A 15,703-nucleotide genomic window follows, 5' to 3' on the forward strand; every position below is an offset into this window, starting at 1 on the left:
GTATTCACATCTGGCAAATATATATATTGAACACACACACACATAAAATATTCCCAGCACTAATTCAAATGAAACAGTCTATAACAGAAATGTAATTTTACCACTAGTAACAGTGTCCATATGTGCTTGCATGATCTTTATCCAAAACAGCCAAACTGGTTAACATTCTTGCCTTCGATAGCTATAATCTCAGACATGCCATTATGAAAAAGGCAGTTCGACAACAAACATCTCAAATTGAATAAGTATCTCCCAGATGAAGAATCCAAATTTTAGCTTGGTCTTATTTAGAGATAGCTAGTTTTGTAACAAGGTGTATTTCATAAATGCCAAAGCATCGCAAGTCTGAGTCTGTAGGAATTAGCATGTAGGGTGCCAGAGAACTCTATGGTAGTGTTTGTTTCTCTGAAGGCAATCTAATAAAGGAAGAAGACAGTGGCAGGAAACCTAAAGGAGAGGTTGGGAACTACCCTAAGAAGAGTGCCTTCAGCTGGTGGTTACTGAACTCACTCAGGCTTCCTTCACATAAACATTTTTCTGAACAAATACTACTTTCCACAGAAATACCAGTGCTGCAGTTGAAAACGTGAATGTTCCCAAGGCTCTGAAAGCTCAGGTAATTTCAAACAAGTAGCCAGACACTAAGCTATGTGAAAACTGCCAGCTCATCCAAAGCAAACTGTTTTTTCTTTCTGAAAGTTTGCATTAGAGCAGAGTGAGAACGTGTCTGTGCATCTGAGAAAGTTGCTCAGGACAGTCTCCTTGACATCAGAAGTTGTTAATCTTTTATATTTTATATAGTCTGGCAAAAAGTTATGCTTAGCACACAACCATAATGCAGTAGTTGTTGAGGGTTTTTTGCTTGTTTGTTTTTCAATTATTTCAGATATACACATACTGCTACCATAGAGTTTGGGGTGTAGTTCCTTTGGCTTGGAGGGCTACATTATTTTTAAGTCAACTTCTTTCACACCTAACCCTCCAGTTTGGAAGTTCCAGGATGCTCATACCAAATGGCTAACTTAAGGTAGAGGTTTACTGCAGACCATTTCATTAATTTTTTATGGGCAGCTATCATTTCTTGACATCCATTTATCTGCAACTGCATTTATTACATGGCTGGCAAGCACTTTTTGTATTGTCCACTCTTCCTCACCAGACCTATCTTCTACCTTCTAATTTTGGAAAAAGGAACACCACTTTTAGTCTAAAGAAGAGATTCCTACTTATAGATACAAAAATGCACAGCCATATGGCTAGATTTATGTTCTCAAACAGGTGCTACACTTAAAAGCTCCTATTAGAGGACTAACAAATACTTAGAAGTTATAACCATGTATTTCCAGTGTTTTTTTTCCTTCAGAAGAAAAAATCTCCTATTCTTAGTGATCACCAAGTTGTATTCTTTTCTCACTCTGATCCAAGCAATAGCTCAGGAGCAGAGCTTAGAGAAAGAATAATAATTTTTAAAGTTTTGAATACCTTTCAAGTGATACTCAGACCAGTAAAATCCAGTAGGAAAAGCTGAGGTAAATATTCAAAGTCACCCTTCACATCTTATGGGCCACACAATTGTTAGACAAAGCCAGAAATCCAATACCACAGTTGTGTATTTAGAGACAAATCATTCTACGATATGACGTTATGACTGCAAGTCATTCTTTCCAATGATTCACTTCCAAAAGGTATAATGATCTGTAATTAAGCCTATGCAAGTATAACAAAGGATGAAGCTAGAGAACTCAGACAAGTTTTCTACTTTGTTGTGCAGCTAAGAAGCTTCCTTCAGATCTCATTCACAAATCTGGGGTGAAATTATAACAACTCAAAGCAACATAACTTTTCAAAGATCAACAATTCCCTGTGGTGCACCCACTCATGTACAGAAACCTCTTTGCTACTGTAAGATAATTCATAGTGCCTGGGAAGAGAATGCACACAAGTTCACAAATGCACTAGCTGTTTAACAAAGAGTTAACTGACACCGTGCCTGTGCAACACTTACCCACAGACCTTATGCTGAAAGAACTAAGGAACTGTACTCATGCACTGGTAGTAAAATTGATCATGAAACCTATTCTTCGCACCAACTATGAAGTTTTTTTAATGTGTCTCTTTTGAAACAATAAAGTTAGACACACCAAGGTTAGAGGGACAGAGTGCTAGCAAGGCCCCTCAGGCTGGTGCACCAGAGAAAGACCTCAAAGGAACTAAGGGGGGTTCCTCTAAGAGGGTGACATGTCTGACAACCCAGCTGAAGTGCCAATGGGCACAGCATGGGCAACAAACAGGAGGAGTTGGAAGCCACTGTGCTGCTAGAAAGCTATGACCTGGTTGCCATTACTGAAACTTGGTGGGACAAATCCCATGACAGGAGTGTGCCTATTGATAACTACAGGCTGTTCAGAAGGGACAGGCGAGGAAGGAAGGCCGAAGGCATTGCTCTCTATGTCAAGATAAGGATAGAGTGCAAAAAGCTGTCTCTGAAGAATAGCCACAAGCAAGTTGAAAATTTATGGGTTAGAATCAGAGGCCAAGGCAACAAAGGGAAGCCAGCAATGGATGCTCATAGCCCAGAAAGCAACTGTATCCTGGGCTGCATCAAAAGCAGCATGGCCAGCAGGTCGAAGGAGGGGATTCTGCCCCTCTGCCCTGCTCTGGTGAGATCCCAGCTAGGGTCCTGTGTCCAGCTCTAAAGCCCTCAGCACAGGAAAGACATGGACCTGTTGGAGAGGGTCCACAGCAGGGCCACAATCATCATCAAAGGGATGGAACTCCTCTCCTATGAGGACAGGCTGAGAGACTGGGGGTTGTTCATCCTGGAGAACAGAAAGCTCCAGGGACACCTTCTTGCAGCCTTCCAGGACTTCAAGGGGGCTTATAAAAATACGGGGACAGACTTTTTAGCAGGGCCTGTTGCAGTAGGGCAAGGGGTAATGGTTGTAAACTAAAAGAGGGTAGATTATTAGACTAGATAGGAGAAAATTTTTCACAGTGAGGGTGGTGAAACCCTGGCACAGGTTGCCCAGAGAGGTGGTAAATGCCCCATCCCTGGAAACATTCAAGGTCAGGTTGGACGGGGCTCTGATCAACCTGATCTAGTTGAAGGTGTCCCTGCTCACTGCAGGGGCTTTGGATTAGATGACCTTTAATGCTTCCTTCCAACCCAAACTATACTATGATTCTATGAATAACACAGCTCATACCCCAAGCTGAACAAAAATTATTTATATTTGTAAAAACTGGCAAGTAAAGCTGGTGTCAATTCAACAGAAAGAAAAAAAAAAAATCACACAGTAACCCATGTGGCAAGGTCAGTAACCAGAATGGGGCACGGGTCATGCAGAGGGAGCTACAAACGTAACATGCTGCAAGTGCTGTTCACTGTCAGTGACTTTCCTTTGAGCAACAGTTTTAGGAGAGAAAGTTTTCCCTATTTAGAGCCCGAAACTTTCAGAGTCCAGTTTACAAAGGAAAGCTCTCAAAATAAGCATCTTTCCTTGCCCGCCCTTTACATAGGAAGAAGACTACTCTATTAATAAAGGCCAAACTTTCTCTTTTCCAAGATATGGAACACGTATTTGTCTCAACCCCAAATCTACAAGCCGCCACAGAACTCCAGGATTTCCTACATTTCCCCAAGTTGCTTGTACTTTGAAGAAAAAGATCCACAGTGCTTCCCTGACTATTGCTGAAAAATATTTATCAGAGCTACACTTCCCTCGTTCCAGCTTCCTGTGTGTCATGCTCTCAGGTTCAAAGCCAGCAAGATAGGAAACCACAGCATTTAATTTCTCCCTCTGGACCATCTGAATGCTATTCATGACCACCTTCACAGAACACCTGCTCCTCTTTCAAGCATTGGCAACTGTCCCTCTCTCTTATAAATTTATATTGTGTACTTGGCTAAACCATCATGCCCCCTTTGATTATGAGTATAAATGTAAAGAAACCTCTTGACTAGGCAGGAATACGCATGCACACACACAGAGTGATCTCTTCTCACAAGTCAGTGTTGCCACTTCCCTCAGAATTATGTTCCAGTTACTGTGATCCTCTCCAATACACAGCAAACACAAAAATTCACACAGACTTCTAGCAGGGCACAAGCAAATATTTTCTGAGTTCTGGTAAGGTACCTTTACAGATGCGGTATTAGGCTGCACTAGCCCATCTGAACACTCACAGGAGAGAAAGATGTCATCTCCTACTGTCTTTCAGCATTATTGCTTCCCAGGCTTTTCTTCTTTCTACGCACAGGTCTGCAAAAGAATATTTCCCGTCTTTCTCAAATACAGTATCTTCTTCTCCTCCTTTCACTTTTGTATCGGTTGTGGCTTTTTTTGTTGGGTTTTTTTATTCCTAAACTCAGTTTCAGACTTTGTAGGTAGAGTTGTTCTCTTGTCCTACACGGGATTCACAACCTGGTATAATTCACCTCTCACTTCCTTTAAGAGGGCAGCTGACACTAGATCTCTCAGTTCAACACAAAGCATTTATGTATGTTGAAGTCTTACGCAAATCACAAGAGCCTCAAATACGGTGATAAAAATCCTCGGTCTTGTAGGCCTATTATCCCTTTGTATTTGACACTCAGTATAAAACATATGTAAGGTGATCAAGGCGAAGATTAGCACAAACACCAAGGCATATACATATATGTAATTTACTCTCCCCCTTCCTCTGTTAATGCCAATTTCCAACCGAAGCCTGGCCTGCAAGCCTAAAATTTACATTCCCCCACAACATAATAGCTTGCAAACCAATTCCAGCTCCTTGCTTAATCAACCGCTAAGCCAGCACTCCCTCAACTATTTAGTCCTACTCATTTTTCAAGAGAACACAAGTTTATGCCACACTCTCAATGCAATGAACATATTGCGATGCTGCAAACAGAAATAACATGCTTGCTGTTCCTTACATACGAAGTATCTCTTGCAGCTTCCAAAGGAGAAAGAAGGGCACTCTGAAGTATGTGAAACTATTCTCTACACTCATTAGCTACCCATTTTTTTCCACTGGACAGCAAGTCTAGCATTCTTGGTCTTCCAGGACATTAATATCCAACAGCCAAATGAAATTTAATTGTTTTTCCAGGTGAAATCAAAGGTTGCAGCACACCAAGGTGAATTGACACAAGAAGATATAGTTGATACAGAGGAACTATATGCGAAAACTGTACAGAGCAATTATAATTTTGGCTCTTCAACACTTGCTGGTTAGTGAAAAGCCCCAGGGCTTTTGACCAGATATTTTATTCAAGGTCGGAAATACGTTTAGTTTGTCTCAAAATGCGATATCAAAAAATTATAATACAACACGTTACCTGAACTGCCACCAACAATCATTAAAGAAAAGTTCTGCTTTTTAAAATTCTCCAGAAGGTTGAGATGTGGTTTTGACAGGAACCATGAAATTTCACATACTACCCCATCTCCGTCCTCATTTATCTGTCAACTCAATCCTTGTATAAGTCTGTATTATGTCTCAAGCTTTCCTGAGAAAATACCACAAACAAAAATTCTACATTCTATTTATGGCATCATCAAGACCCAAGGCACTTCTTGTTTTGTGTATTACATGAAGAACAGAATAACTCCTGCACTGCACATCACCATAAAAATGTGACATTTCCCAGAGAGCTTAAAAAGAATCGACTGTGGTTGGGGGTGCAGGGTGGCGCTTGGTCAGGTTTTTTAACTAATATTTTACAAGATGGGAGATTTCCAACATGTTTTACGTAGTTTTATATAGCTTGTCTTCAGTGGTGTACCGGGTGCTTTGAAGGCAGATCACACTTCATGGCAATACTTCATGCCAGACTGATTGAGCCCCAAAATTGCACCACTATGGGGTTCATGGTTGATCTAACCCAACAGTGCTCTACAGACAAGATGGGGCCAGGCAGCATGAGATAGGATTTGGGAAAGACATGTTTAAAAGCTCTGACAGGAAACAAGTTCTCAAACATTAGAGAAAGTGCCGTAGTACTAGATCCTTTACAGTTGGGAGAAGTATTAAACAGCAGGACCAACTAGGCTGATCATTTATCCCGTGAGGTGAAGATGGGGTCTTATCTCTTAGTGCACCCGTTCTTACATGTTGCATATCCCCTAGGAAATCCAATGAGCTGCCCAACAAAGAAAAAGATGGGTCAAAAGGTAAGGGATGAGCGTTACTCTTCGAAAACGCCTACACTTGTGGCAACAAGACAGACCTTAACATTTCTGCAGAATCAAACTGTGCTGAATATCTTGACTTTCCCACTTCAAGCCTAAGGAGTGTTTCAGCCAGAACTGAAATGGAGGTATTTAACATGTGTGCCAGAAGTTATGCTGTCCAACAGACATGTTGCTGGTGGCACATGGTGCAGGTTACTGAGAAGACAGGGGATATCGTTACCTTTTAAGCTCTGAGGAAGTTTGGTCCAAAAGGAAAGGAAGTGGATGGCAATGCTCCAGTGCATAACAGTAGACAGGTTATGTGAAACCTCTGATGAGAATCTGGAGATACTGTGAGCAGAGCCTGAACAGGTACTAGCAAAACCTGCTCTGCCTCTCCTGTGCCTCCATCTTTTCAGAAGACCTTCATCTCTTTGCTTAAGAACTCATCCAAACTTCATGTTTTTAACCAGGCAAGAAGGGAAAATATTATTTTTAGAAACACACTTATACCCCTGGATAAGAGATGGTATCAACCTAAAATACTGAACTAAATATTCACAGGACTACATCCCAAAAATTTAAGTGAAAGGACATACCGACTTTTCCTAAAATTATTTTTTCCTACCCTGATTCTCTAGTTCTATGGGTTCTCCTGAAAAAATTACTTACAGATGGTATATATCTCTAATATGCTCCTCTCCCCAAAATAGTAAGCATCTGGCATGCCTACTGTTTAATTACACAGGCCCATGCAGGAGGAAACATTTTCAAGCCTGGAAGCTTATGCTCAAACTCTGATTACATCCAGTAGCAGGAGCTGTTCAAGGTGAAGAAAAAAAGTTTTCAAACAGAAGGAAAAACACTATTAACACACAGCAGGTAGATCTTCAGTAAGTTTTTATATGTGTGAAGACAACCACGTTAGAATGTGAAGAGGCTGACAGGGTACAAATTTCACAAGAAACTGTATGACAATTTTTTTTAAATCATTGACCACCACTGATGATAAACGCGATGAGTCAAGCCACAAAACAGCGCTAGTTTATTCTGGAAACCAGTATAATCAGGCTGCATCTGTGGAATTTTAGGTGTATACCAAGTTAAACTAGACCTCAACTATTATCCTACCCTACCATCTTCAGAACTACTACTTCAACAGTTCATCTGTAACTTTTCTATTCTAACAAAATGCTTCCAGGAAGACTGACACCCCAAATTCTTTAATCACTGAATAGTGCACTCCCTCTGCTGGCACAGCACAGATGTCACACCTTAGCAGAGGCATTCTTGTGACTACACTAATCTCTAAGAGGTATATGCATGACAACACTTCTTCAGATTTACACTTGGTGTAGCTCTGTTAACATTTAAAATGCTAAATAACTTGTAGAAGAGAAAACTTTCAAAGGTGCCCATTAATAACTGGCTTCTCTCATGAAATCTTGCAGGAGTGCAACAAGACACCATGGGCCACAATCCTTCTCTGTCAACTAAAATCTGTACTCGTCAGGCTAGCAGTCATTTTCAAGGTGAAAAGTTTCTGAAGACTCACTGTACTAGCATTTCTAACTTTGCAACAAGATGTCAAATAAAACACACAAAAGTGAGAGTTAACAGCAACAAGATGACTTTAACAATCCCATTCAGTCATGCAACAGTTGCGTTTTCACTATTTGCCTATGTTTTAATGAGGTGTGAAAACAACGCTTCTGTAAGAGTTTAAGAAACAAAACACTTACAGTTTAGACTCCCCAAGAGCACTGTACTAGATGAATTTAGTACTTGACCTAATCAGAACAGCTGCAAGAAAGTCAAATCTTTTGAGCCAGCTTTGAAACATCTAATATTTTGGCTTTGAGGCAAAAGGTTAACCCCTCAACTAACGGAGATGCGAGTTTTGTTATGCACAAGAGAAAATTAAGGTTTAGCAGTGAATAATCACAAGGAGTTTCTTCAGCATTCACTGGTAATACGCTAATTGACTCCCTGTCACGTAAGCAGCTGCTATTCCCTCTGCCCCTTTTAAGCTTTGAAATACTAGGATGAAAACCTGATTTTTGAACGGGCCTCATGTTAATACATACGTTTTATCCTAAAGTCAGGTTGACTTCTCCTCCATGAAAACTTCAGTTTAAATATCAAAAAGGGAAGGTAACTTTACTTCAAGAGCTAATGCACACTTCTGTGAACTTGGTTTTCCTTCTTGCTCATTTCTTTCACTGAAAGTACTTAAGTGTCTTCTCACTACAGTGTACAAAGACCTTAAGTGTGCAGAGATAAGGGTTGGCCAGCCCACGAAACACAGATACAGAGGGAGAAGAATGAACAACTTACAAGAAGGACTAGAACAATAAGCATGAAGAAACATTAACTGTTGTTTTGTGTACGTAACTTGCTCTTCCAAATAGCTAATAGGTATCTTTGCAACAAATTATACTTCACTCAACAATCAGAACAGTCTGATATGACAATCCTAACCTCTGGGTTACTCTATGATGAAAAATGAACTTTCCCCTGTTGGACCACAGGTTAACTGCTTCAGACAAAAAAAAATAATTCTTTCCTGGTTTTCAATTAAGACATCAAGAACAAGTGCTGGTAACTGGGCACTTACCTTACAGACAGCCATGATGTTAACATTGATCATTTTGTCGATTGTCTGCAAGGAAACAAAGTTTTAGGTTTTGCTCTAAGTTATTTGATCAACATTTACACACCCTCTGGGTTTAAGTGCCAGGATAAATTAAACCTAACACTTATACATCTACCTTTACTCCTTGCCCTCCTACTTAAGTATGAGTAACAAACTTTCAAAGCAGTGTCTGTGAATTACTCTTGGTCAAGTTTTGTCTCTGATTAGGGACTCCTACTAATAAAGAACAACAAAGATGTATCACACTGATACTGTATTTCCTAACACTATTTACAATATTATGAACTTCAATAAATTCTGATAGTTTAGACATATTCATAAATGTCTGTATTTTGCTCTTCACCATTTCATAACAAGTATTTTAATGACTTAAAGTTTATTCATCAGGTAAAAAAAAATTTTTTTTTTTTTTTTTTGCTCAATATTATGAAGCTTATTTGAAGGTGAACCAAAAACCAGATACATTTATCGATACTTAAGCAGAAAACACAGAACCACAGTGGATACAGTGAGCTACAGGGGTTTTGGAAACAAAAATCATGCACCCCTGAAATTGCTTATAATCAGAGTTTTCAACGTATCCAATTGCAAACAAGATTGTCCCTACATTATGAACTGTCCACAGCAGTCATATTTAAGTTTCATAACAGCTTCCATTCATGAAGTTGCTTGCATCCCTTCCCTTCAGTCACTTAAGAACTTCCCTCCCCAAGCTACAGCTGTTCAGGAACAACAGCCAGATGAGACCACGGACAGGAGTGGAATTCAGATTTTGAGCCCAGAGCATCTGTCTGAAATAGAAATATAAAATGAAGAAGCAGGGAAGAGTATGTAAAAAACACAACACAGAAAACTGAGACTGCCATCATCTGAATTGTGCTATGTTGCTTATGTAAATGCCAGCTTTTTGAACCCTTAATTCTAATCAGAAAGCCTTGTTAGGTAGGTACCTTAACCAAACCTAAATAGTTTTCCCATATCCGTTAAGCATTTAGTGCTAACAATCAGAACACTATAAGGTACCACAAAAGCACTTACCTTATCTAGGTCTGGAACATCAAGGAAATATTCAGGATAAACGTATGACATTCCCACATTGTTGACTGAAACAAAAGCAGGAAGTTTTAATTAGATCGCTTGGATGCCATCTGATTTCTCATGCTCTGATTAATGACAATTTTCAAGCAATACTCTTAAAATACTGCATTTAAGACGTTCTAACCCCTTTAGCCAAGTTTCCTTAACTGTAATTATACTTGTACACACATAAGCGTGCCATGAGAGTGAACACACAAACCATTTTGAACCTTCAAATGTTAAATCTCCAATTGTTTAAAAGCTGGCATGTTTAGCACATCGTACCCATCTCCCACCGCTTTTCACAGCGCAGGAGAAGAACGTTTCCTCTTTCAGAAATGTCAGCGCACGCCGTGCAAGTGCACGAGCGACGCCGCTGCAACACGGAGTCCTGCAACCCTGCAGGAACGGAGCTTCAAGCCAAAGCAAAGCTCTCAGTGCCTGGCAGGACATTCAGTGAAACTGTTCAACGTCGTCTTTGTTTGTTTGTTTGTTTCAATAAAGAAATGTGAAGTGAAACAAGATACCCAAAAAAAAAAAAAAAACCAAAAACAAAAATCAATCTTCTGGCACATCTCCCCTATACTTCTCTCTAGCTGGGCACTGCCTCCCCTGGGCGTCCCGAGGGCTGCAGATCAGCGATTGCTTCGGGACACGCACCACGGGCCTCCTCAGCCTCGGATTCCGGCCGAGATAAGCGGCGGGCCCGGGGAGCGGGCCCGGGGACGGAGGCCTCGCAGTGGGTCGGGGTGAGCTCCCTGCACCGAACAGCCTCTGCAAAATCTTTCCCCATTGGCAGCACTTAAAATTAACCAAGAGAATGTATTAATTAAACCTCTTTTTTTCTACGCTTCAGACTGGCAAGGTTTTATTCTCAGGTGCAAAACCAATACCCATTCTCAAATCCCAACACAAGTAGGGGAAAACCTCTAATACCCTTCGAAAAGGGCTCTGCAGCCTCGGTTGCCTCAAACTTCACAAAGCATATTGACATGGAGACAAAAAAAAAAAAAAAGGCAAGTAAATGGGATCTCCGTTTCCTAAGTATCTGTTGTTCATCTTACGCAAGTGAATCGTGTGACACTGGGTTGCTGTGGCAACATTTTACATTCATATAGTGTCTTACACCCCAGAGAGTCCCGAATGCTACGTGCCCGACTGTGCACCTCCAGGGCAGGAGTCTACACAGGGGTAAGAAACACCATCAAAAGGCACCAATGCCTTTTTTTTTTTTTAAAAATAGCCCCTACACCTGTGCCAAAAGCTGTCATTTTAACATCCAATCTAAAAAGAGACTTGATGCAGGATATACAGGAAACACGCAGCAGAGATTCTGGCGAAGTGCACAAGCTTCATTCAGAGATTCCCTCAAACAACAGCCCCAGTCCAGATCTTTGTGTATTTATGGAAACCCTCAGTTCATTAGTCATGTTGTGTTTTTCAAATTCTTAACTTTTAGCTAGCCTTTAAAAAATACAGGAATTGAGAACAGGGAGTTGGCAAATTCCAAGCAGACATTTGCTGTATTTAGAAAGAGAGAAAAGTTTTTGAAAGGAAGAAGGTCCAACCCTGCTATTGCCAGAGTGAGCCAAATTTTTTCTTTTTTTCATGCTAAAATAAACTATTTTTCAGTCCATCTCTCTGGAAAGGATTTGGCTATGAACTGTGGCAGGGTTTTGGGACTAACCTTGATTATTCTCTCCAAATTTAGAATATGTATATGATTCATGCTACAGCGACAGTCGCACAAAATTCACACCCCTTACTGCAGACTGGGTCCCAGATATGTACCCTTGCACTTTCAGCAATCATTTTCTACCAGGCCATAATTTTGCTGCAGTTTGGAACAGAATAAGCAAAAAAACCATTGCATTTTCAGTTTGTACAGGCATATTTTACCTAGAGAAATCTGGCTAACAATAGGGTCAGATACTGTCCAGCTCAAACTCCTTCTGAGAATCACAGCGATTTAAGAACAGCAAAAGAAAGATTTCCCACCTCTGCTTGTTTAACATATTGCTGTAGCTAGCACATGTTCGAAGTCACTGACAGACGCTGTTTTGAACACACAGCAAAACATTATGCAAACTCTTTTAGCCTTCGTACGTGGGTGAGAAGAAGCTTCCAAATAAGAAGTTTACAAGGACTTCAATCTGTAAGTACTTTAGTTAGACGCTGTGCAACTACACAATCAGAAGCTCAATCTTCAACAGTGTTATGTGGAGACTCCCGTGTCTCTAAGTATAAGGCGAAAGAAATAATCAACATCGATCACTGGCAACTATGCTCTGCTACCAGCGCTTCTCCTACCTACCGTTCCAGATGACACCTGAAAGAAGAAAACACACTGAAACCTGAGAATTCATCCCTTATGGCTGTTCTCATTTAAAACTGTGTTTTCCCCTCACACAAACATGAACAATGCAGATCTGCAAAAGCTATATTCTGGATTGCAACAAATGCTACAGAATTTAAAATATAAGGTACTAAAACATGAAATTAAATGCCATAAAAAAAATTAAGATATGGTCTTTCTGGAGTAGCCATCATCCGTGCTGAAAAACTGTACTGGCAAGTGTTTTCTATTAATACAGCTATATCTGGAAAAAAGAAAAAAACCTACATATCACGTAATCTGATGAGCCCAAGCATGAGATCTACTAAAACTGCTAGTGATTATTGAGGAAAGAGATTTCTGTAAACCTGCACTGGCAATGGCTGCAAGAAAAAAAGCAGAGGAACTCAGCTAGAGAAAACAGAACTCTAGAGCATTTAGTTGCTGTTTTTACCATGGTTTTAGTCAAGGTGCTCTCACAAATAAAAGCAAGAACCAGACTCTGTTTGAGGAACATGCTTGTTTTCCTGTAATAAGCTTACACAAAATTTGAGACACACATGCTGCTTTAGTGCCCACTTTCAGCAAAGCCATAAAGAGTCAGATTTTCATCGTTTCATGCATCACCATAACCTTATTGCAGCCTAAGAAACAATAAAAACTATTCTAGTGTGGACATGTACCTCCCACAGTAAAAAGGTTTGCTGGTGTTTTGAGACATTTAAGGGATACACTATTCTGCAGCAATTGCTACGTGACAAGCAGCTTACAAGCCTTACAGTACCTGAGTTGATTTTGACAGGACAGATTAGTACAGGCATTCATTTTAATCTTCAAAGTTTCTTTGGAACTTATTTCCTTCAGAAATGAGAAACAAGGCATCCACAGCTTTGGCACAACTACTCTTTCCACCGAACACATTGTGGGCAGTTGCAATTACTCCAATGGATTTGAATTTTTATAGCAATTAAATACTGGATGTCATGAATTGCATGTACTCAAATTTGTCAGAGGTAGTACGGAACATTCTGGGCTTTATCCTTTAATGTTATTTTTTAATTGAGCTTTTATATACACAATTTTCTTGGGCATTATTTGCAGACATCATATGACAAGATTCACCTATTAGCAACAAAGTTCACATAGTATTTCAACATGTGTGTAACACTTATTTTGAAATATGCTGTTTAAAAAACCAGTTCTAGCTCCAATTACTGCACTTCAGGTTAGTAAAATGAATTTTGTAGCAAGAAGTACTTTATCAGATGACATATACCAGTAGATATCTCAGCTATGTGACTTTATAAAATTTCATGCCTTATGTTTAACCATCACAGGTTCTCATCCCCTTATTGAATAACCACAGAAATATAGGATATGCACAGGTATATGTGCTTCTAAGGAAAGAAGCAGAAAACTGATAATAAATTCTCTTTACACCACCATTCAGAAAAGATCCAGGTAAACTGCTGTTGTGTTTAAACTCTTCCTAACTTGTGATAAACACCTTCTTGAAATCACCTCAGTTCTACATTCGACAAAGTAACTGGACAGATCACCTTGGTTTTTTTTAAGGACTACCACACCACCTACACTCCTGCAATATCACAAACCTTACTCAAGCATATCATGTTGTTGCCAGCAAAAGAAACGCAGCTTATCAACATGACCAGAGCATGCTTAAACTTTTGAAGTGGGAGCCAGTTACTTGATGCTATATTGTAATGATTAAATTTCAACACCTCTATAATTAAAAATTAACAGTTCTCCCACAGGGCTCTACTGCTAAGGTGAATCTAAGTATCTGGAGCTTGCTTCAGTTCTAAGATGGCATCAGGTGAAGTCACTGCGCACGCAGCCGTAAGCTAAAGAGTCTTTAGCAATCATAGGATAACACATCAAAAACATTCAATAAGCATCATAAATTCCTACAATGTAGGCACACATGCAAGCGCCATCTCACGTACTGTATCAACAGGAAGCTAAAATAACATACTGAGCATGCAGCCACGTAGTTTTAGTCTGGCAAATATTAGCTTTTGTGAATTGCTTTCCATAAACTTCAATATGGGAAAAAGTTAGCAGGCATGTCAAGATGAAACACCACTATGAAAGATTTTTGAAAGATCAGATACAAACCTAAAACACCGATCTCCAGGCCTTCCAATGCCACTTTGATTCTACTGTAAATATCTTCTCTCTCTCCAAAGTCTGCCGCAATGATTTTTGTTTCCACTTTGTACTTCTCTCCTAGGAAAAAAAAAGTTTTTAAAATTAAGTTTGAGATACTTGAATTACCATTCAGATACTAAGAACAGATCAGTTATTATGGTTTTACAAAACATTATTTTAAGTAGCTAATACTAGACATTAGCATTTTCACCTCTGCAACAGGAATCCTTGAATTTTAACATAACCTGCACAAGAAGTTTGTGACATTAAGCTACTTCTGGTAAGAACATAAATCCTCAAATGATTGAGCACATTTTGTAAGTGACAAATTATACAGGTTTGCACAGAATCAAAAAAATGCAGAAATCTGAAGACGCAGGTACACAACAGCGTTCAAGTACAACTTGACAAGAACACTTTTTACCAGCTTAAGCCAAATGCTAAACGAGTTGCTTCAGACCAAGCAAAACAATTCTTTATTGCCCTCCGTTTCCATTCTCACTTCTGGTGCCATAAAACTTTTTGAATATTTAGTATTTTGAACACAAATCAAACAGGGAACGTGTGGGTGAACAAGAAGAGCAGAGCTTCAAGTTTAATCATTCCAAAACTGTTCTGACATGCTGTCATCCTCATCTTTAACAGAACAGGAAAAATACACGTGGCCAACTACATTTTGAAATAGAAAAAGAAATCAAGTATTAAGAATACTTCATATAAAAAACAATTCTGCTTCCATCAAGCTAAATTAATCCCACTAAATTAAAATCAGTACAATGTCCTCTCAGACCTCAAAAGAGCAGAACAGTAGCTTAACGTCGCAGCATCTCTGCGTTTTGCTGCACCTGACTCCCATCCTCACATTCCTTAGGGAACCTGCATACAGCTTGAGAAAGATTTGCCCCCAGAGCCATTCATAAAAACAGTGCCATGTTAAAGGAAAAAGAATCATTCACAAAAAGATTAGAAGCAGCCAGATTCCCATGATGCTCCTTCCCATTCAAGGGAAAGCCGCGACTCCCATGATCCTGCTGTCCATTCATGGAGAATCATGAATCTACTGAACTCACTAGTTTGCTGGCTGCCTCCCCTCCCCCCCCGACAATATCCCTAATGGCAGATGAAATTATTTCTCCTCCTTTTCCCTCTCCCCACCCTCAACCTCTTCATCTCTCCTGAACAGCTGCATTGTTTAAAAATCCCCTGAGAGATGTTGCTATGTCAAATGACGACGTAAATAGCATTAAGCCCCTACTGCAGCAGCAGTCTTGTGATCGCGTCAGAAGAAAATCAAGTTCAATG

At 39.8% G+C, this 15,703-nt stretch overlaps 1 protein-coding gene across 1 annotated transcript in view; it reads right to left on the bottom strand.

The window, feature by feature from the left end:
• The window catches only part of HSD17B12 (hydroxysteroid (17-beta) dehydrogenase 12), a gene marked incomplete at its 5' end in the record, with an annotated part of 36,592 nt that extends 22,113 nt beyond the window's left edge, over positions 1-14,479 (bottom strand). The window contains 3 exons of the mRNA XM_010285719.1: positions 8,779-8,823; positions 9,856-9,920; positions 14,369-14,479. Coding sequence (XP_010284021.1) covers positions 8,779-8,823; positions 9,856-9,920; positions 14,369-14,479 — 221 coding nt within the window. The remainder of the gene's footprint in view (positions 1-8,778; positions 8,824-9,855; positions 9,921-14,368) is intronic.
• Positions 14,480-15,703: the final 1,224 nt, after the last annotated feature.

The sequence above is a fragment of the Phaethon lepturus genome, unplaced genomic scaffold, assembly GCF_000687285.1.
Source record: "Phaethon lepturus isolate BGI_N335 unplaced genomic scaffold, ASM68728v1 scaffold624, whole genome shotgun sequence".
In the NCBI taxonomy this organism is placed as follows: domain Eukaryota; kingdom Metazoa; phylum Chordata; class Aves; order Phaethontiformes; family Phaethontidae; genus Phaethon; species Phaethon lepturus.